Raw genomic sequence first — 23,113 nt, 5'->3', positions numbered from 1 at the left:
GGGAATCATCAATTCACATTTCATGTTTGGTTTATTATAAGAAAAGTACTTGTCCCTTTACCTAAAACCATATCTGTGAAAATTCTCCACTCATTGATATTTTTCTGATACATTTCTCTGCATGTGGTGTGGGATAACGAGGCAATTACTCAATTTTTGTATTCTATTCACAAATCAAGAATACTTCTTAATAAGGACAACAAAGGTCTCTCAGCCTTCATCCCTCTAGTCAATTAATGTTGCTATTAACCTTGAGACACCTGATGGTGCCTGGCCCGTAATGATGCTATTATGTTTTCTCCGTTAGCTTAAGCAAGTCATTAGCAGGTAAATATATGAAGCCAGTTTGCTGTGGAAATGACTCAATTTGGCTCAAAGGAGTACCAATAATGTGATTTTAGGGAGACTACCAAGTATGAGAAAGTTAGAGAGCAATGCAGCTCAATTACAGGCGTTCTGTCGGTTTAACAAAAAGATAAAACTGCACGGTAAACACTAGCAGCGGAACAGATGCCAAACTCTTACATCACTATTGTAACAATCAGCTCCAGGCATTGTCCGTATTCCAGCAGTTTTCAGTGTAATCGTGTGTATGTTTAGTTAAAATTCTCATCTTCCTCCTTCTGTCCTATATTATTCTTCAGCTCAAGATCCAGTGACCTTAATAGATTGATTGCTTGATTAAACTTCTCCATTTATCATAAATCATTCACTGGATTTGAAAGTCTAATTAATTCCCTTATTATTTACTGTTCAGTCTGCATTCTCAGTAAGACACGTACCCCATCACAAAAGAGAGCTGCGCTCGTGTGTGTACGTGATTTGTTGTGCTTGCGCACTTGCATGCATAAGAATTTGCGAGTGTTGATTAATGATGAACCCAGGGAACAAAAAAAGGAAAAGTCCACTATGTTGTGGGAAATATGTTCTCTTAAAAGCTAAATCTCACATCTGTGTTTGATCAAGACTCTAGCGTCACATGAACAGAGCTCTTTAACTGTTAGATTGAAATCGCCAGGAGGAAATTGGACACTTCTCGCCGCAGATATGGAGATAGAGCCCAATCTGTCAGTGGAATAGGCCTGGCTAGTTGTCCATCAAGATGAGTGAACTCTGTAACACATGCACACCCCGTGTCTCTCTCATCCCTCACTCCACCACTCTGCCTCATTTCCAGCCCACTCTTTTCCTTCCATCTGCACACCTCTCATCTGCCTCTCACAGGTGATTTCCAATGCATTTTTAATGATGATTTAGCTGGGCAGTGAATAATAAATTGCAGAATGGCAATTTTACAGTCTTCCACAGTAAAATAATGGTGGTGCGGGTTGGGGGGTGGGGGGTACATACATTTATCTTTCCTTTGGAGTGTTTTTTTTTCACCCTCATGACTGCACAGATATGCACACATACACACACACACACATACACAAACATGCACAACGGGCTGGATCCTGCAGATGGAAATCTAATGCCTTCGCCTTCCTAGTCACCCTCTCTCTCACACACTTTTAGCTCTTCTGCTGTGAAACCCTGCCCATCAGGTCAGCTTGCTGACACATCTGTCAATACATGCTCTGGGAGGTAAAGTATAACCTTGCCCTGCGGTGTCTTCCTAATGTTCCCTACTCAGCTTTACTTTGTTCACATCGAGTCAAAGACAGTAAGACACAGAAAGAAACCAACAACGTGGCCATTATGCTCTCTCACACATATACACAGACATTTAAGTACATGTGTGCATATCGACACACACATTCTCACACACACACTAAACCTAAAGCATGTGCTGTACACAAAATCAACACAATTACCAAGAATCACGAATCAATTAGGTGCAATTACTTTCTATTGCAGCTGTTGTTTTGGATGCGAGTGAGCCCTTGGTGATGCTTTGGGGCTTCTGTGATGAGCCTTGTAACCGATCCAAGAGTAGACTGTGCAAAAAGTCTGTCTTTCCTCCAACAGCGCTGTGTGATATATCTGATTAGGCACGTGCATAGATAGATCTCAAAGGGGGCTTGAGCACCTGCCTGTTTGGCCCCCTATAGAGAAAGTGCACCTTTTCTGGGGTGTTTTGTTTTTTCATAAATAAATAAATTCCTGTTATCCCTGCTACATTCAGTGTGACACAACAATATACTCAGAACCTCTTCTGCATGTAGTTGACAGAGAATTTATATTAGTATATGTTAATATTAATAATTTACCATGAGGTAAAGTGACTGTAGTTGATGGAGCTAGGTAGCGTGGAGCTAACGTTTGGGGGGGGGGGGCTATTATTGTCCTTACACATCCCATGCAAAGTGGGTATATGGATGCTCTCACATAACATGGTTCTCCAAGTTGTTTAAGTTAGTTATAAAGCTGTGAAAAAGGTGTGTAAGTTTATCCCCCACAAGCTACAAGAAAATGACAATATGATACATTTAAGAAATACAACGAAATTCAAGACATTTACCTCCTTCTGTAACAAATAGCCAATGAGGTGCGTTCAATGTTAGCTCAGTTAATCTGGGTTTCTAGCATCAAATTGATCCGCATTAACTATAGTCAGCAGTGATGTTGTCATTGTGTTTGTGTTATTAATGTCAGACATCAAAGTAACGCCTAAAGTATGATTATATGTACAGTAAGCAGACATACTTCCTGACTTCGTATTTTATGTGTTATGTTTGCTCAACAGGTGAATATGTGTATAAGTACAGTGAATGCAGCTACATTTACATGAATGTTGAAGGTAAACTGTTTACTAAATGCCATTATATATTTAGAAATAGTTAAGTTCAAGCACTTTTTCAATATTTTTGGAGGGAGAGAGGGAGGGAAGGGGTGAGAGAATGTTAACTTTTAAAATCTTTTATGAACCAGTGTCTGATACACTTTATCTAAAGCTTACGTGTTGCTTTTTAGAATTGTGGTTTTAATGCACAATACCTTCCGAGCCTTAGTATTATGATATGATATGTGAATTATATTAAATTAATTTGTTGGCATATAGTAATAGTATCTTAGCCATTCTATATCAGCATCTTCTTATTGCCCATTATTACCAAAGCAATTATGTCTTCTATAGAGAGATGAATATGGAGGTGAGAGAGGCAGCCATGCAGCCAGAGGAAGTGCGTCTTTGTGAGCAGTATTAAGCTGAGCTCCTGCAAGTGAGGATGTCAGTCAGAGGGCTACAGTAGGTAAGACTTGGGCTGGTTAACATGTGACGTGAATTTGCTGAAATACACTTCATTTCTTTGCATGTATCATCAATTCATGTCATGTAGCAGTGTTTGAACCAACCTCAGTCATGAGTTGGTTTTAAATACATACATTTGAATATCCCTTTAACAGTCCAGGCATATATTTATTTAAATATTTCTGATAACAATGCTTTGTTGGAGGTATGTGGGATCTTAAGCTGCTGGAATCCACAGTATCTGCGTCATCTTGCAGAAGTACATGTGCACCCAGATAGCCTGTTGTCTGTTCAACAATGATCCGGGACCTACTGTGATTCAACCTCTCTTTTGTTACACCCATCCGGCTTTTATTTTTGTTCTTTTGCTTTTATCAACTGTTTTTCATTCTTATCCCTACACTCCCTCGCCTTTCTCAAGGCCTCTTAGCCACCTTGCAGCATCAAAAATTTGATATTGAAATGTCCGGTCCCTTCATTTCAGTAGGAGACATAGAAGGGAGAAAATGAGAAAAAGACATAGAAGAGTGCGAGGGTCAGATAACAAAGGCAGATAGAGGATCAACAAGGCCAGATGCACTTGGGGCAGCTGCATTTATAACCTTCCAACTAGTAAAACCCTACCTTCACAGGGCTACACTACATACACGTTGCACAAAATGGCTCCATCTGTCTGCAGCAGAAACCTAAACAAAATCATATGCCGCTCCATTAAGGCACTAAATCACTTGCTATGTAAAAGCACTCTTCACTTACGTAACGACTTGACAGTAATGGCTCGTTACCGCTTTGATCCACCAACACACACACTCGTCTCACACATTCATACCTTCATTCTAACAATAGGCCTGCACTCCTGTGAACCACTTAGATTTTGATCCCACAATATGACAATGCTAAAGCAATGGCTTCCAACTCTGCAGAGCTTATACAGTATCTAGATGTCTCCAAAGCTAAAAAGAAGATGATATTGCAATGATGAAAAGGATAAATAGAAGAGAGGTGATTAGAAAAGCATTTGTGTCTGGGGGGAACATACCCACTGGAAGATGAAGAACAGAATGAAACATTAAGGCTTTGAAATTCATTATAGTGCACGCCAATATACAGGCAACGTTGTTATGAAGTGCAGTACCAAAGTGAAGTCGATGACACTGGGGGGTTGTTTTTTTTTTCCTTGATAATTTGAATAACTCTCCTTCTACTCCCACCCCCATATTCTGTTAAAAAAAACAATTGATTGATAGAAGCACATGATCACCATGCACAGCCCCACACAAATATATCAAACTGTCTTTTATATACTGTACAACTGTTAAATACATACTGTTGCTAAGGCAAACACTGACATGGCCTGATTTGATCCATCTCTCCTTTGAGATAGTTGACTTCTCTCAATAGTGATCTGTGAATAGCTGGATGCAAAAATAGAACTTAGACAATATGTACACACATACACAAAGACAAAAACCTTGCACTCACACTCACTCGCATTAAAAATGCAAAACATCTCACACTACAAGTCCACTTGTGAAAGTTAACATCTGTAGTGACAGAGACGAGCACATGCTCAAAACAAGAAACTGAATATGCTGTAGAGAAACAAAAGTTTATATGCCCCAATTTCAAACATTTTGAACTCATCTGAGTGTAGAATTCTGCCAGCTGTATGTTCAGAAAATTGTGATCTGTGACAAATGGATGAAGCACTTTTGGGGCTTGAAAACTTTTGCTGGCGGGTGTTTCCTTGATGCCACCCAGAGCGGGGCAGGGGAGACTGGAGCTGAGGTTGTTAGAGTTGAACTGCTGCCATAGTAATCTCAACAAAACACATAGACAATGTTCCAACAATCATTCACGGTGTGAGTATTGAAATTGTCCAGACCTGCAAATACTTGGCAACTGTGTTTGATGACAGATTGAGATTTAGTGACAATACAGATGTTATTGTGAAAATAGCTCAGCAGCATCTGAAGTTAACACTTTTAGAGTCTACCAGAGAATACTGACAACATTGTATTCCTCTTTTATTGAAAGTATTTTAACATTTTCATTTATCTGCTGGCATATATCCTTTTTTTTCAAAAGGACAGGAACTGACTGCAAGGTGTTTTGTTACCTTTAGCTCTAAAATCATTGGAAAAACACAAAGATCCCTGCTACAGCTTAATACTCAAGAACACATATAAGATTTTAAATGATCCCACACATGTCCTCTACGACTACTTTAACCTAATGCCATCAGGAATGCATTTTAAGTTGCCTGTATGTGTAATAAGCAGTTTGGTTTTCCAAACTTCTGTTTGGAAATTGAAAGTTTTATTCCAGGAGCCATTAGACTTGTGAACAGCCACAGTACAAGAAATGGTCAGTTGTGTATAGACTGATAAATTCATACACTCTCACTTTTGACTCTTTTGTGCCGTTGTGGTGTGAGATACTGTTGGCTAGCTTGTAGACTCGCCATTAATCCTTGTGTGTTTAAATTCTTTCTGACATTGCCGTATTTGTATTTTTTAGATTTTTCAAATATATGTGAATGAATTGTGCACTTATTTGCCAATGTGCTTGCCTCAAATTGCCCCTTGAGGGACTTATTTTTGAAGTATTTTTGAATTGAATTGAAATAGCAGAACCCCCCACAGGGAAATCACAGGCCCAGTGAACCAGGCAACTCTCTCTGCTCTGCTCCAGTCCACACTGCCTCCTATACCTCCAACCAGCTCAGCAGGTTCATTAGTCTGACAAAGATACCCACAAAAACAGCAAGACCGCGTCTCACGCAGTGTAAAGCTTCAGTCTTCACTTCTCAACACACTGTTACACTGTGATTGAGAAGCCATTTCACAAGTTAGAAGTACCTGAGAAATATGTCTTATAATATTAAATATTACAGTAGAAACATAAACTTATCCTGTGTCAGCTTATAGTCAGAAACATACAGCATTATAAGTAGGGCTGATCAATTAATTAAAATCACAGTTTGAAAGGGTGCGATTTTCAAATTGCAGGGATTTTAATTATCATTTACATAACTGTCTTAACAGTTGGCGGCTGATGATTTCACAAGCTATAATGACAAGTGTTGCCGGAAAATATACTCAGCCATAGTTAATTAACATTAATTCTTTGAGTTGGCCAAACAACAAACGAGGAATCTTGGCTGTTGTCTGGTTAATATGTTCTCCCTGTGCATGCCAAAGATGGTTTTAAGGAAAAGGAAACACCACTTAGTATCATTTCTTTGGTATTTTTGCTGTTCATTAAAAGCCAACTCACTGGCAAACTATCTAGGTGATTGCAGCTGTATATTTTAGACAGGTCGTTCAGTAGTTGTCAAGTCTAAATGGATTTCTCAATTCAACTTTTACACATATCATATCATTGTTACAAGTGTAGCATCTGTGCAGCTATGTACATGTCTGGACCTCCAGGATTCAGAGCTGTTAAGCTTAAGTAGAGTGCAGTGCTGTCAACATTAGTTGCCATTAGTCAGATATAAAAAACACTGTCAGACACGACTCAGCAGTAGTGTCATTATTGCCATAAGTGGCAGCAGTATTATTCTTTGTGACTCTATTCATGTAAAAACAAGATACCTTTGTTACAACAACTACAGGTCTGTAATTGAATTTATAGAAAATAACTAGATATCACAATGGTGGTTGGAGAAATCGCAAATTAGATATTTTTCTCAAACCGATGTGTGTATATGAATGATGGTCCAGTCCTCTATTGTCTGTCTGTGCCACACGTGGGGTCGAGGTGTATTAAAGTGAGATAGCGCAGATTGATAAATCCTGGCAGAGGTATTTGTGCACATGTGCCATGGCTGTCATGCAAGCCCGATATCATTTCTGAGTTGGACTGCAGCCAAGTCTGTTTATGATAGATGTTGGCCTACAGTGTGTTTGCTGTCAAGGCAAACCTTCCTCCTTTTCACAGCTTTGTGTCTGATGTGTTGTAGATACAGCCTAACTAGTAACGTGATTTGCCAACTTATTGATCTGATTTGGGGGCTTTGATTTTCTTTGTGTTGTTGTGTGTTTCCAAAGTAAAACTCAGGCCTTAAAATCCAACAAATTGTCTGTAAGATATAAACCTCTTTAGTGTAATATGTGTGTGTGCACTTCACTGTGTACGCTGGCAAGAAACAGATGTATTCTATGTTATTCTACTCATACACAAACAGATCTTTCAGTGCCTTTGGAAAGTTTGGAGTTCTCAGAGTGTTATTGATTACCCAGTGATCAACCCCACCGGGCCTCACTCACTTCTCAGCTGTACAGTGTGCGAAGGTGTGTGTGTGTGTGCGTGCATGCATCAGAAAGACTCAGTTATACTGTAAATCTGTTTTATACATACAGCATATATAGTGTTTAGTGTGTATATGTGATGCTTGTGAGTGCTCATTTCAAATTTAAGATATTAATTTGAGTTGAGACAAAGGACAAGTTGCTCAAAGTTTGTTAATTTAAAAATGATACGATGGAAATAGCTATAGCCAACAGCACTATAAGATATCTAGCTAGCATTAAAAAATATCAATATCAGTGTTTTTACAGCACAGCATTACACACCTTATTCTTTGTGGGCTTTTTTCTTTGTATGAATTTAATATTTTTTTCCCTGCATGATCCGAGAAAATAAGTTAAATGTATCAAGTGTTCCGATGTGAAAATTCAACTTCGTTTGTCCACCCTGCAATTTGATCTTTCTTTCATCACCATGGCGATAACTGCAAGCGGTAACCTTGACTTATATCGACTTTCTTTCTTTGTCATTACAAATACTTAATATGAAAGTTGCACTGTTGAATCCATTCATTATATTCTAACTCATGGTAGCCATTTTGTTTCTTTCAAGTGTTTCACTTTTATATACACAAGAGCATATCTGACCATGTAGCCTCAGTTTCTCCTGCGTATTATCCAGTGAATGAGATTTCAAGGCTGATTTTAAGTTGCACTTGAATCTCTGTTTTACTCTGACTGGCCTCCATCTGTTACAAAAGGGCACGGGTGACAGCACACCTACGGCAACAAATCAAATATGCAGAATCACCAGACAAATACTGGGTCACGTTTTATAATATCAAAACAAACAAGAGGCCACAAGAGATCTCTATTACCCGACCCTTCCCCATTGAGTCTGAAATGACTGTGTCAATAGCACAGTGGCTGGAGATAAAGGTTTGGTGTTACTGCTCAAGATTACAGAGAGAAAGGCAGACGCACACAAAGAGACAGAGTATTTATGTGTGTCTATGTGTGATAGCAAAATAACGAGCGCAGAGGAAGGAGACAGATAGATGTAGGGAGGAGAGGGACAGATAGCAGCATTAGCTATCCCCATTTCCCACAACCTCTCATCTCATCCAACAACTCCCCCCCCTATGCCGTCTGATCCGGAGTGAGGTTTGGGGTTATGGGACGTATTTTGCCTTTTCATCCTCTAGGCTTACCACAGAACATATTAGAGCTTCATTTAGTCATTCAGATTTTTTCTTCAAAAACTGGGACTTGGAAAAAAAAAACACATCAAAACTAATCTCATATCTGAGATTCTTTTTTTTTCTGGCAAGTTTTGTGAGCTGAGACAGAAATTTGAGCATTACAGGACACATAATCATTCAGTTAAAACCCAGGGCAGACATGTTTGCTATTCATATGACCTTTAAGTGGTTATAAAAGAGCTTGCAGACAGAAGGCGGAATGTTTTGTTCATATCCTTTTAATCATTGATCAGCTCCTCCTTAAAGTGTAGTGATTACATGGAAATCAGCAGACTGTGATATATGAAAAATTAACTACAGCCTTGTATCAATCAATATTAATGTAACTACACCTTATAGAGGACTTACACACCAGGCCCACTGCCACCACTCACCACCTGCGAATGACTCAGACCGAGCCATGAAATCTATAGAGGCACAATAAAAGGGGAAGCAGATACTGTCTGACACCTGTCAAGCTTTGTAAATTACAAGAAAACGTACCACAAGCATGTTTAAGAGGGTAACAAGCATGTTTCCTTCTTGCACATGCTTGTGATTAGTTCGAAGTCAATAACGAAACAGAGCAAACATGTTCATTTAGAAATGGTTTGGAGCGAGCTATTTTGTTGCAAAAATAGTTGGTGAGAGAGAAATGCAGAAACGCTCATTTGTAAACGCATGTCAGGTGATTTACATTCCACACTGTTACCTTTTTTTTCCCTAACAGGCATGTTAGACTATTACTGTTATTAAAAAAGTGCAGGTTTCTTATCTAACTTCTCTTCTATGTCAAATCATATTACAATGGCTCTGACGAAGTTTTCACGTCATTTTTTCAGTGATGTCCCATAATAAATAAATCTATCCTCATTCTCATTTGGCGATGAGAAAGGAAAATTCATTCCGTAAGCCACCAAATCCACCAAGGCAGCTTTACCAGTGCCCCCGAAATCCGATTCCCTGTTTCAGGGGAGTCCTGTCCCTTATGGGCTGTCAATAACCCTCCACTGACCTTGTGAAAACACATTGACTATTCCCTAAAGTGAGCTTGCCTGGCTGCAACACAACGCACGTCTGCTCCTGTCTCAATTCATCCGAGCGGGAGACAGCCTAAAGAGCTCTGGAGTGTTAATAGCTATTGGAGGATATATGTGTGCCCTGTTTCAACACTCTAAACAACACAGATGCGATTTCCAGACTTTCACTTCTATATACAGCCCGGGTTTACATGAGGAGGAAATCTGAGAATATTTGGTGTCCATGCAGCCGAGATGCGCAAAAATCCATCTATCCAACTATCCATCTATTCACATTTAGCTCCTGCTGTGATTTTACCATTATTCCCCAACAGTTAATCTAATTTCGTCTCAAGTACTCTAAACTGACACATTGAAGCGTTGTGTCACCCTAAACAGAAGTAGCCATGGGGATTGTGTGATCTGCGGGTGGGTTTAGACATTATGACAGGAACAGAAGTGCCAGAGCCCGGGGAGTCGGGAAAAGCTCATCTGCAGCTACTGTCTCCACAGTGCAGAGATTCGCCCGAGAGCCACATCACCAAACTCAGCGTGGTAACACTGCACCAAGCAGATGCACCACTCCTCATGAGCCAACAGAGCACAACATATGGATGGGTACATACCTGGTTTTTATGCCGAGTCCCATCTTCGAGTTCAGAAGAGCTGTTCATGATTCCCCATTGGTCATTTACCATCCTACGGAGAATCTGCACATCAGATCCGCCTGCGTGTTCCAGGCCACAGAGAATAAAACCGCTCTTTTGAAGTCTTTACCAGTGATTCAGCCTACTCCATGTGGGGAAAAAATGAGTAATGAACGTAAAAAAGAAGGGAGGCACAACTACTTCTGCGGCTCAGCAATCTCACACACAGCACAGATTACGCACCAAAATGGAACTTAATTTCCTCCCGAGAGTCTTCTGGATATCTGGCCGTTATTCCGTTAAAAAAAAAGAATAAAAAGGATTTTTCAGGCTACAGGTTTTGCAATTTGTCTCACAGACGCATCACAATTATAAGCATGTACCAAAAAACAAACAAACAAAAATAAATAACCCCAAAACGATCCCGAAAGAACCGGGCGCAGTCCATGCAATAAATCGAGAAAATCTTCTTTGGCTCAGACTGCAAAGTGCAACCTGACCTTTTAGTCCACCCACTCCCGTTTCCAGGATAGTTTGAGACGCCAGGTTAGTCCTGACTGTGTCCGGTTATGACTGAACAGGTGAAGACAGGGTGGGATAGGGTCGCAGAACTGCCGCTTCCTCGTTAGTCGTTTGTTCGGTGAGAAGTCTCCGATAACGAGCCCAGGGGATGGATAGACTCCTTTATTTGAGCCAGGCTGATCTGGTTGGTATTTCACAGAGATGCCTTTGACAAGACCGGTACGGGGAGATTAGCGTGCTCCGCTTGTGTGCCACACGGGGCGCTCCGTGCCTCAGACTGTCAATCAACGCGTCCCTCCGGTGCGCACAGCGCGCTCCACGGCTGCGTTCCTTCACTGTGCCGCCCTTCCCTCGACTGCTGTGCCACTGCCACCTCGCTCGCCTGCTACTTCAGTCCCACCGCACTATGGACCCTCCTATTCCACTGCAACCCAAACAGCAGCAGATCGTGGCAGATGTATGATGTGTAGACTACAGACTGTGTAATGTGTTCATGTAACACAATCTCAGGATGGCACTGTTCATGAAAAAAACTCTGCAGGAATAGAAAACCTGCGTTTTGCAAATCTACTGGAGGTTTCATCACATTACTGATGTTGTCACGCCACAATCTGATTTGTGAAAAGGGAACATTAAGCTGGGGAAGGGGTGTGTACCTGGATACCTGATTTTAAAGCCCCCCTCAAATCAAACCTGTTTTTCTTATTGTCACCTGACTGTGGTGGTTGAGCTTCACTGTGCATAATGACGTACTGCAGAGTTTGACACTAGAAATTTGTTTTCAAAGGAAGGAGAAAAATTTCTCTGAGTTTAAAGCCTGTACCTTGGCTACTAGAAAACAAGCATTTGTGACATCACAACTATGGGAGCCAATCGCTGTCCAGTATGCAATTTACACACGCCTATGATGTGGAAGCTTGAATCCTCCAGGGCACATGGATTCAGAATGAACTTGTAGGAGACATCTTATGTCCAGTAGTTGAAGTTTTGAGATGAAAACTATTTGCATATTCATAGATTTTGGAACTTTTAATGAGGATGAATGGTTAAGAATATAGTTAACTGAACTTTTTTTTGTGGAAAAACCATATCAGACATAAATTATTATTCAAGTCTTTTTATATATCTTCAAACATGTGTGAGGGGGAACTTTAATAATTACCTCAAACTGTGTAATGACTGAGTGTGACATCACTGAGCACTTCTAATTTGACTGACAGCATTTACAAGTAGGACTGCTCGTTTGAGAGTTTAAAGCAGGACAACCTCACTGTTGTAGAAGAAAAGATGAAACAGAATATTAAAGTGAAACGTGCCTCATTTCTTTCATAGAAATCAGATTGAAAACCAGTCTTTCTCTACATGTACAGAAGTGTGTCTGAGTTGGCTCTGAGATTATTAGAATTGAATTTGTAGCTGCATCTAAGCAAGGCTATAAGCACGGTAGCAAATTGCTCCACTTTACAATAAGCTAAGACTGAAGTTTTATAATATTTATTTACTATGGTAGATAATGTGGTTTGTTTTTAATGATTTGTGTCTCAGTTGCAGGATCTTTCACCGAACAGGAAATGCTCTTACTGTGTATTAAACCATTTATTATGACAAGGGATTATCACAAGGAACTTGAATAACTAAGCAGGGTTAACTTACTATGTTTGAACTCCAGGTGTAAATTAACAGGTTCCTACAGCAACCAATACCCACCTAAACATTTGTCAGTGCACACAGTTGCAAGTGATAGGCAGCACAGCAGCACACAAAGACCTTCATCGTTCCCTCGTACACTGAGTAATTACTGTCAATAATGTGGCCCACAAGTGCTCATGTTGTTGTGCTCAGTTAAGGTAGTGTGATAGACAGTTCATTAGCGGTCTAATCATTGGTGCAGGGACCAAAGCAGGAGTGAGACTACTCATCCCTGGGATGAACTTGCAGTCATAAGAGGGAGGGGTCAGGGTGGGCTAAGAGGGATAATGCAAAATAGAGTCACTGCTACAAAACATGCATTGTCAGCAGGTCTGACATCCACCATTGGAGTGAGGTTATGTTGTTAAGGTGGAACAGTTTGTCATTAATGAGTCCATCTAGGAACAAAAACTGCAAATAAGATGTTATGATATAGCATTACACTACTTGGCATGTGCTTTTGTGTCTCTCTCTCTATTCAAATAAAGTTTAATTAAATAAAATGGTCTTTGATACTGAATTAAATTCAGCACACAGAATCCTGTTATAAGAGTAGAGGTGACTGGGTGTCACTCTACACATTTTAATTGTATCATCTGCTGAATTATGCACCACAGTAAGAATATGTCTTAAGATTAATTTCATAGTAGCCACTGATCTGGGGTGAGTTTCCCATTTGCAAATGGTGCTGAAAAACCTACAGTACTAATACAGTTTCATGAAAGTTTTTAAACTTTTCACACACATTTTTCCAAAGGACATTGCAGCAACACATTTTTTTGAAAATAATTATTTAAAGATCAGTGGCACGAATTCCTTCAATCTTAGGCATCACAGGTCGATTAAAGGAATCAATTCCCTGAACTGAGAGCACAAAAAGTCAATTGAAGTATAACAATAAGGGCTGGGGAGAAAAGAAATGCCTCTAGTTTTTGATGTTGTAGAATATAGCTTATGAAGGTTTTTTTTTTGTTGTTGTTTTTTTAATTTGTACTCATATATGTATTTGATTTTTCAGTTTCTTTTTACTATGTGTATGCATGCATGTTTATAATTATGTACAGTATATAATGTGTCTGCATTATCAAGTGCAAAAAAGTTACATACAGTATGTTCAGGTGGTTGTAATGCACACACACAGGTATATGATCGCATGTGTGAATATTCCTGTTTATAATGTAATGTGGTTATTTAAAATGCACGGGTATGTTGTATACGTGTATATACATGTATACTGTACGTGTAGATGTGCAACAGTATTTGTGTATTTGTGTGTGCCAGTGTTATCTTTGTGACAGCACAAAATGTGCTATATGTACAGTATTTTTTGTAATAATCCTATGATATTACTTTTTATTATCACATTTTCCCATGTCTTTTGTCTTTTCACATCTTTTAGTTATTTTTTTCTTATTGGTGTGAATATGGTCATTGATTGCTCTATAAATAAATAAAAACTCAATATTCTCATGACGTGGTAAATTGTAGAGACTTAACATTTTAGCTAAATTACCCATTTAAGTGATTTTAATTTGTTTGGAAACAGAATAGGGTAACGCTTGTCTTCCTCTGAAAAAATTCATAAACGCTTCAAAATGAGTGCCATATATTACATGTAAAAACAAACATATTGATTTGTGCTTACTGGAACCAAAGGCAGTTAACACCAAATGTCTTTTTACACCCCAAGGTCATGGTTCCTATTTGATGAAAAAAAGGGAAATGTGCAAACATTGCACATTTGCTGACAAACTGCAGGGGTATTCAATTTGGCACATATCCTTCAGGGCTTTTGACAAATATTGTAATAATATAGCGATTTCGTTCACAATGAATGAGCCATGACTTTAATATCAAGGGAAAAGCTTTAAGGAAGGACTGCCAAACACACAGCGGAATACACCATTGTAAGTAGAACTGTGGAGGCTGCAGCTGGCTGTTGGGTCACTGCTACTGATGGTCATGTCATTTGTCTGATAGTGTTTGTACGTGCAGGTGTGTGTGTGTGTGCACGCGTGTGTCCATGTGCGTGCTCGTTTCTTGGCCCCTCCTTGAATGTCACTGAAACCTGATCAGCCAGAGACATTCAGAGAAAAGGGAGAAGTCTCCCAGGAAGAGCTGTTTATCTCCACAATTAGCCCAAACAATACAGCCTTTTATTGGCTTTGCTGTTTTATGTGTCCTGATATCCAAACAAGCATGTGTGTTTGTGCGACGTTTTGCTCAGGCTCTGCACTTGGTTCATTGTTTGCTGTCTGAGATTTGTTTTATTTTTTTCCCCCTTGGATGTGTTTTTTATTTTTTTTTATTTTTTAGTTTTCACGCATGGAGTGGCAGCAGGACAAATGCACAGAACTGTGAAGAACCAACAGAGTGAGCTGCCCTTCCCAAAATGCCAAGCCTATAATTTGCAAAACGACAGAGTTGCAAAAAAGGAAAAGAATGGAAAAAAAGGAGGAAACAAATAAAAATGTGTGTGGAAACATTCTTTGACAGAGGAAAAAATGGTGATAAAGAATATGAGTTACATTATGTGTTAATGGAGAGCAGCACAGAATGGCACTGTGTTGGATATGGGATTTGAGTGTCAGAAAGGTTTACTAAACAAGTATAGGAAAAAGATTGTTTATGCCCCAAGAAACCTAGTAAGAGGCATATATGCACACACAGATACACACATTGCAAAAGAAAATTCTCTGCACTATGACGCGCATGTACATACACAAATATACATCCACAAACAGGAGTGCACACCCAAACAAACGTGTCAGTCCTTATATGCTCATCAAAAGAATTCAGTGAAAAATCAATAGAGGACACAAACAGAGCCTGTGCAGGCTGAGGGGAGAAGTCTCTGGTGTTATTAATGCATAATGATGGTCTTTCTCAAGAATCTCCAGAGGAGGGGCAAAGCACTCGCACCTCTGAAGTGCAAAGTCAAAGCCAGTGTTGCATCTCTCCCCGGCTGCTCTGTTAATTCCCTAACTTAGCCTGAGGTTAGCCATAGGTGTGGGACATGATTGAGGTTACTGATACATCAGATTCTTTGCAGGGCTCTTCGCTCTGCCCTCTCCCTTTTTCAGTTGGAATATCAACCCTGTGGGGCAAAGCTATTTCATCACACTCTTGCACACATACACTTGCACACACATACATTCTTGAGCGCTGAGTGTCTAGTGAGTACACCGAATCTGGTCGTACATAGAGGTGACATTTAATAATGGGGGTAGTTAGACTTAAATCTCGGCGAAGTGATGGTAGTGCCGATGATGATTACAAAAAGTGATTGTAATGATTATGAGCTTGAAAATACGGTGGGTGTTTCGAACACTTTATGACCAGCATATCCTCTTCTTTACTGTCTTCATTACTGTCTCTGAGCTATTAGGAATGATTACGTTCTCTATCTATGATAGTTTACAGTATTTATAGGACGGATCATATTCTCAGCTCCTATGGGTAATCTCTTTCCCGGCTTCCAACCTGACTCGCCTAAGTGAGTCAAATATTCCTTTGTTGGCTTTGCTACTTCGATCCATGTTTCCAATACAGCAGCTGATGTTGTATGACTCATGTACTCCATGTTTTGCTGTCTCCATCTCGTTAGAGCTCTGTTTGCCTATTGGCTCACCGTCAGGGTGTCTACGTGAGCCGACGAGCTGTGTTTGTTGAATGGTTTGTAATTATCTGCAGGCTTCCCTTGGGCAATGCTCCCGGGCACCTCTGCAAGCATTCTGCTCCCCCACACCTATGCACCCTCTCTATCGGAGCTATAAGAGCAAAAGGAGATTGGGGAACACATACATCATCATCATAAAAGGAAAGTGAAAGTAAGAATGAGAGGCTTATTATGAAATGCAAGTGGCAGAAGTTGGTGCACTGTTTACCCGCAACCTCCTCCTCTGTAATCAACACCCACCTCACATCTCACCCCTTTTCACTTATTTCCTCTTTCACAGTTTTTCTTCCTCTTCAAGTAATTGTACTGCATGGCACCAAACAAGCTTACCAATAGCACACAATTATGTGATCCTATTGCCCTCTTAAGGAATGTTAGGTCTTTAATGCTGTATTTTATAGGGCTGAACTCCCACCGTGGTTTAAGTCCAATCTGTACCTCTTTGGGGGATTGGGAATTAAGTAGGCAGGAGGTAATCCAAAAATACTTGTTCTTGTAATGTCTTATAATTCCATTAAGTCTCTTAACCCCCAACTGGGACATCTTTGTACCTGTGGTGTAGTCCAACCTGTAATGTGTCTCATTTCCATTAAATCACTCTGCTGTTACAAGCCACATATGTTCCTCCTGACATATGGAACGTCTTGTTAACAAGTCACAGCTTACACTTTGGCTTAACTTTGCTGCCGTTCATTACTGTATCTCTGATGATACACCTATTTGAGCTGACACATTCCACATATGCAGTTACAGCTTAAAATTATTTGCACCTTGAAAATGTGGGATGACAACTCACCTAACACTGCAAACAAGGCATGTAAATATTTTCAAGCTGATAGGTACAGTAGCTTTTGGATGAGCAAGCATGCCCCACTAAGTTGTCAACCTTTGAGCTCTCTGGAGATTGTAACCCTCCCCAAGGTGAAAGATTCACTAAATAGCATGTTTTCTCAATACTGAAGGGACATTACATCCTAAAAGAAGATGCATCACCTTTAAATAACAAAATAAATATGTCAAATATGACAAATATGTCAAATTATACTACACTGTTTGGTATAGTAGGTTCACCTTTTTGTATTTTTGATATGTGCATTCCTTCAGCAAATTGTATATTTTTTGTTCAGACCTGCTATGATTTATTTATTTATTTAACATCTGTTATATTATGTAATTTTGTTGCACAAAATTGTCTTTTGTGTGTGCCTTGGCTTTTGGCACAAATATTCAAGGTATAATAGGAGGTAAGTAGGTAACCAACAGTACTTCAGTTATGTTTACCCCAGCATGAACCAATACCAGCACAACCCAATGACAGCCCTGTCATCACATTCTTTGCACCTATGGACCTGTCTATACATTGTACTCTGTGTGGGAAAGCTGGTCTTGAAATGATATTCTCTGGCCTGCCTTCTGCTCTCTCATAATCAGCTTTCAAATCATAGAGGAGGAATGCAGTGTGTACATAATTTCCCTCTACAGCATGTAATCTGCATTCGAAAGTTTGTGATCATTTCACAGAATTTTATGAGACTGCACTGTATGACCCTGGAGCTCTGGAAAAAGGAATATGTTGGAGTGCATGCGAGGGAGTCTGTGCATGGTGCCATGCAGTAATGTGTGTAAAAATACCAAAGATGAGAGATGAAATTCTACTACTTCGCTCAGCCTGTGTCAGTGCACTCTCAGGTGAAACCACAAAGACAGAACCAAAGAGAAGAATGAAAATGATATATAATAATTACAATATCACAGTCTTCCTGCTTGAAATATTGCATCTAATAGGGCTGAGGGCAGATAGGCCAGGACAGATGTCAACCCACTGAATCAATTCTCGGCTAGAGAGGAAGGTAAAAAGGTACGGATGTGTAGGTTGAGTGGCCATGGATGAAAGACATTCCAACTCTTTCATCTTTGTATAGTAAAAAAAAAGAAAAAAAGAAATCAACCAGTGTACAAATCATGTAAATTACTGAGTTGGGGGGGGGGGGGGCGTGCCAGAGGTAAAAAGATCCGTTTTCCAAAAAGCTTTGGTCCTCCTCAGTGTATTTTGGTCCTCTGTCTTGAACCACCATCTTAAAATATGCAATGCCAACAAAGAATGAATATCATCCATTTGAATAATTGGCTAAAAAGGCTGGATGTAGTCACTGTGTCTTTGTAGTGAAACACTGTCAGTGATGACTTTTGAGTTTGGACCAGCTGTCTCCTAAAAATTATGCCGAAATGCAACTTATTTGCATGAGCTTAAACCAGTTTTTTTCTGAGGAGGGATTGATGTAATGCTGCCAAGATATTTGTTTTTTTTTTTTTTTCAAACAACAAAACTGTCATATTAAACATATCTGCCAAATTTTCCTACCTTCATTCCTACCAAATGTTCAGAAACAGTAAATGAATCTGCAAAATGTTCACTGTCAATATCCTTTACAATATAAATAGCTCTATCTATTTATTAAAAAATGATATCCAGCTGTGAGCCAAAATAATGAAAAACTAGAGTGTCAGATTGATTCTGTATATAGTGCCCTCAACACCCATAGCATGTACACTACATTCTAATAACAATCCTACAATAAAACGCATTGGAAATATGATGCAAATATGATGATGATTCTTCAGTGTCAGAGATCTTGATTATCTGGTTACCATAGTAAAATATAATAAACACCACTGAGTGTCTATTATATAAGAAATAGTGAATGAGCGAACAAAGGAATGATTTCGGACAAAGTTCAAGCATTTATAAATACTCTGACGGATCAAACTGAGAATCATTCTGGTTGATTGAAAAGGACTGCCACCTGGTTGTAAACACATTATAATCAAGCAACTGATCTCAATTAGAGGAGGGGTATGAGGGAAGACTAAGGCAGCCAACCACATGGAGACAGTAACCACTAAAGGCCTCAAACTATCCAAGAAAGGAAGGATATCAACAAGAAACAGCACAAGGACACCAATCAAAGAAAGGAAGTATAATTGCCAAAATGAATCCCACCCCTTCTACTTTTTATTTAACCTTTAATTAACAAGGAAAACTTCACTGAGATAAAGAATATCTTTTTAGTGAGTGTCTTGGCCAAGATAGGCAGTCGCCAAACCCTTAAACTCCATAACACATAGAGGTAAATTAAAGCTAACCAAGCCATAGGCTTACAAAGGAACATTTTGTCCATCTCTATCCATCTCTTACAGCTCCACTGAGCAATTTTATAATACCAATTTTAAGGCCATGTTAGGTCTTTCTTAAGGCAGCTTAACTTTGGCTCAGTTTACATTTTCCTTTCTAATTCAATTATCAAAACAGTTAGATGGAATTATATGTTTCATAATTGCACATCTTTTGCAAAAAGAAATATTTAATTATCTACTTAAAAATAAGACAATATCCTCTACAGTATATCCAATTCTGTCTCCTAAGAAATGAACCTGCAAAAGCACAATGAAGATACAAGAACTCAACATTGGCTATGTGCCAGCTCTTGGCAGTACTCCAATTAACGCCTTAGTTTGGGTTAATACGTTGTCATACCCCTTTGATACCCTGCAATTGATGATTCTTGTTGCAGTGACTAAACCAACAAACACAGCATATCTTTGTACAAAATAACAACACCCATCTCTTTCTGAAGCTGATATTACTTTATGGTGGATGTAATGACATTGATTTAGTGCATCTGTTTTAATGCCATTCTTCTGCACTTCATCGTGTAAAGAACTGAATGAGGGTAAGCTCAAGCCATTATTAGAAAGACAAGACATACAGTGGATTGGTAAATTGACATTATGCCCAATACCTGATGGTAGACTACACCGCAGACCCTCCTGTATTTTTAAGTCACAATAACCCTTCAAACCATTATCAAATATGATGATATTTTGAGGTAAAGTCAGTTTATTCAAATAGAATCACTGTGATTAGTGGCTTTGCTCATGGGGGCAAAGTAAATTCACACACTTTTTTTGTGTCAAGTTCAACTTTGGTGAAGTTTAATCCGTGGATTTGCAATATTGACCTTTAGCAAGTTGTCTTGACAGTGCTGACCTTTGAGGGAACTAAGAGCTTGAGAGTCCAAAAAGGAAGAAGCTAATTAGCTGTGTTGCACCATCCACTTTTATTTAACCCTCCTCTGCTGGAGTATAAACTGCTCCACAAGAGAAATAGTTTGCAGACAGTTATGAGTCAATTTTGAATAAACTGTGTGATTTAAATAAACTATAGCTGTGTCCCAATTCAGGAGCCACATCCTTCGAAGGATGCGGTCTACAGAGGCGTGTCCTTCGTATACGGATATTCAGATTTCTTATTTACGTCACCAGCTGTTCCCGCCCTTACCCTCGCATCACGAAGCGCCGCTCTTGTCGCCTAGCAATCTTGACAGCTGCAGATGGCAATCTGCCCTGGAGGAGGTATCCCCTGACCACGACTATTTTTAACAGGCAAGTAAAAGAACTGTAAAGCTATGATTCATATTTATTTAAAATGCTTTATAGAACAGTTTTGCCTGTCGAAATATTTTGTGGTGAGATTTCTTTTGTCAAAATAAGGTTGTGAAGTAGTGTTTTGTATGCACTGCCTTTTGTTCTTGCTTCTTTCTGAAAACGCACTTCAGTTATGTTGTAAATAGTTGTAAAGACTGCTGTAAATGAAACAAACAATGTAATTAACAATTGCTTTATTTTAATTCATTCATTCAATATTTTTTCATTTTTCAAGTAATCTCTCAATTATAGAGAGGAGCTTTTCCATTCTCTCTTTGCTCTCCCGTGCTCTCCTCTCCTCTGCCTCTCATGTCTTCCTTCATGAGCTGAAGAAGCTCATCCTCTCTCTCTCTCTCTCCTTCTGAAGATGGGAGGACGCAGTACGATCATTCTGCAATTGGAAAAGCAGTGTACTTGCTGACAGCACCAGCTCAGCTTCAACACAACTACATGACTGTACTGTGACAAAATAATCTCGACTCAAAGCTCTCTCACAAAAAATAACTTCATCGTCAGAGAGATGCAGTAAATTATGTTATTCAGTCTGGCACTGTAGCTCTAATAAAAATCCAAACTGTTATATAACTTGATAATATAAAATGACATTTAATATAGACTGATCTGTTAATTTTAATACATTTATATTTATTGAAATGTGGTAATATCTGTACATATAGAACCCCAGAAGCAGCGCTGCTGTTCTGCCCAGTAAAAACATGAAGCTTCACTTTAAATTCAGATAAACTAATGTGGCAGCTACGATTGTTAGATTTCATCTGTGAGATATGTATCCTCCAAAAGGAATTATGTGATTTATCAAAATGCTAAAGAGACATTACAGCCAGCTGTAAATTACCAGAGCTGCACAGATCAGTTCATTGGATCACGTTCTACCCGGGATGACGATGGACATCGACTGGCTGATCATCTCAAGGGTAGGCTTATAAATAGGCTTATTTTGGATAAACTGACCACATACTTGGAATCTAAATGGTTACTCTCTCGCCTGAAAAAATATTAAAACTTAATACATATTAACAGTCCTAAAGTGAAAATTACAACAGCTCTTTGCCTGGCTTAAAATCTCTGCCATCGCTGCCGGTTGGTGCAAAATGCATTCTGGGACAGGTTGGCGAAGGATCCATCCATTGGATCCTCCAGATTCGGGTAAAGAAGGCTGCATTTCTTGGCTGCAATTGAAGGAGCCTTTGAAATGTGACAGCCTTGATTGTGCCACTGTGACGCATTTGGTCTTCAAATGCAGCCTTTGAGGGATGAATTGGGACACAGCTTATATGTGACCTTTTTGCCCCATTAGCAACCAAGCTAACAAACTTGCTAACTTACAGTTAGCAATTTATGGTTCAATAGCTCTTTAATAAATACAATTATTTATAAAATGACAAAGGGGAATAAACGACACAATACAGAGAAAATAAAAAGGAAGTTCACAGAGCTTTTGTCACTGACTGTAGGGCTAGCATGCCAGCTAGTTCACCAACTAGCCCTAGAAGTAGTCCCTAAATCACCAAGCTTATAGAACCGAATATTCCGCGCAGATTAATTTCACTGTGCCACCTTGGCACTTTAAGAATGGAGACAGTAGTTTATAGGGTCATAGTTTTCCTTAAGTCCACAAGCTTCTTTGTCTTTTCCACAATGAGCTGAATATGGCTCACGCTGCATCACTCAACCGAGCTGTTCACTGGGTCCCTGCACTCAGAGTCCCGCACACCTCTGACACAACTGCAGAGTCATCTGAAGCATTCTGCAGAAGACATGATTTGAAGTCTGCAGTGTACAGTGTGAACATGAAAGGAGACAGGACTTTTCCCTGTGGGGCTGGAGAGGTACTTACCAGCTGTTCAGGCACACAGTGCCACAGCTACAGAAACCAGGATCTGTCAGGTAGTCAGGAATTATTATTGTGTTACTGCACCTGTGGGGTTAAAACTACTGTAATGCAAACTGAATAACAGAAATGCAATAAACTTGTGGGGGAAGTGAGGCAAATTTTCCATGACTTTAGATATGTATTTATTCAGAGCAGCTTCAATCAGTTGCACATTAATATCACAGTGTGTATTTGTAACCAGTGACGTCAATCAATGTAGTTGAAAAAACAATAGATAGTGAATAGCACTCAAATAAAGTGGAGCAGGACTGAAATAAGGTGAATGTAGTATGGATGCGAATGCTGTAAATGAACTTATAGCAAATTAGTAGCTAGATTTATTGTGTGTCATGTGAATTTATTTATTATCAACAATTTAATTTTAGTGATTTAATTTTGCTTACAGATGAGTGAAAAGATGAAGTCAACTGATTAGGCCAGGAAATGGCAAATTGAATACAGAATACAGGAGATCATGGAGAAAAAAAGCCCTC

The 23,113-nt window shown here is 39.3% G+C and overlaps 1 protein-coding gene across 1 annotated transcript in view; it reads right to left on the bottom strand.

Annotated features, from left to right (window-relative positions):
* Positions 1–11,383, bottom strand: part of fibcd1b (fibrinogen C domain containing 1b) — a 116,952-nt gene extending 105,569 nt beyond the window's left edge. The window contains exon 1 of the mRNA XM_042394260.1: positions 10,330–11,383. Coding sequence (XP_042250194.1) covers positions 10,330–10,401 — 72 coding nt within the window. The 5' untranslated portion in view covers positions 10,402–11,383. The remainder of the gene's footprint in view (positions 1–10,329) is intronic.
* Positions 11,384–23,113: the final 11,730 nt, after the last annotated feature.

This window comes from Thunnus maccoyii, chromosome 19 (genome assembly GCF_910596095.1).
Source record: "Thunnus maccoyii chromosome 19, fThuMac1.1, whole genome shotgun sequence".
Lineage (NCBI taxonomy): Eukaryota > Metazoa > Chordata > Actinopteri > Scombriformes > Scombridae > Thunnus > Thunnus maccoyii.
Note: the sequence above shows the minus strand (reverse complement) of the source record. Positions and strands in the feature narration are given on the sequence as shown.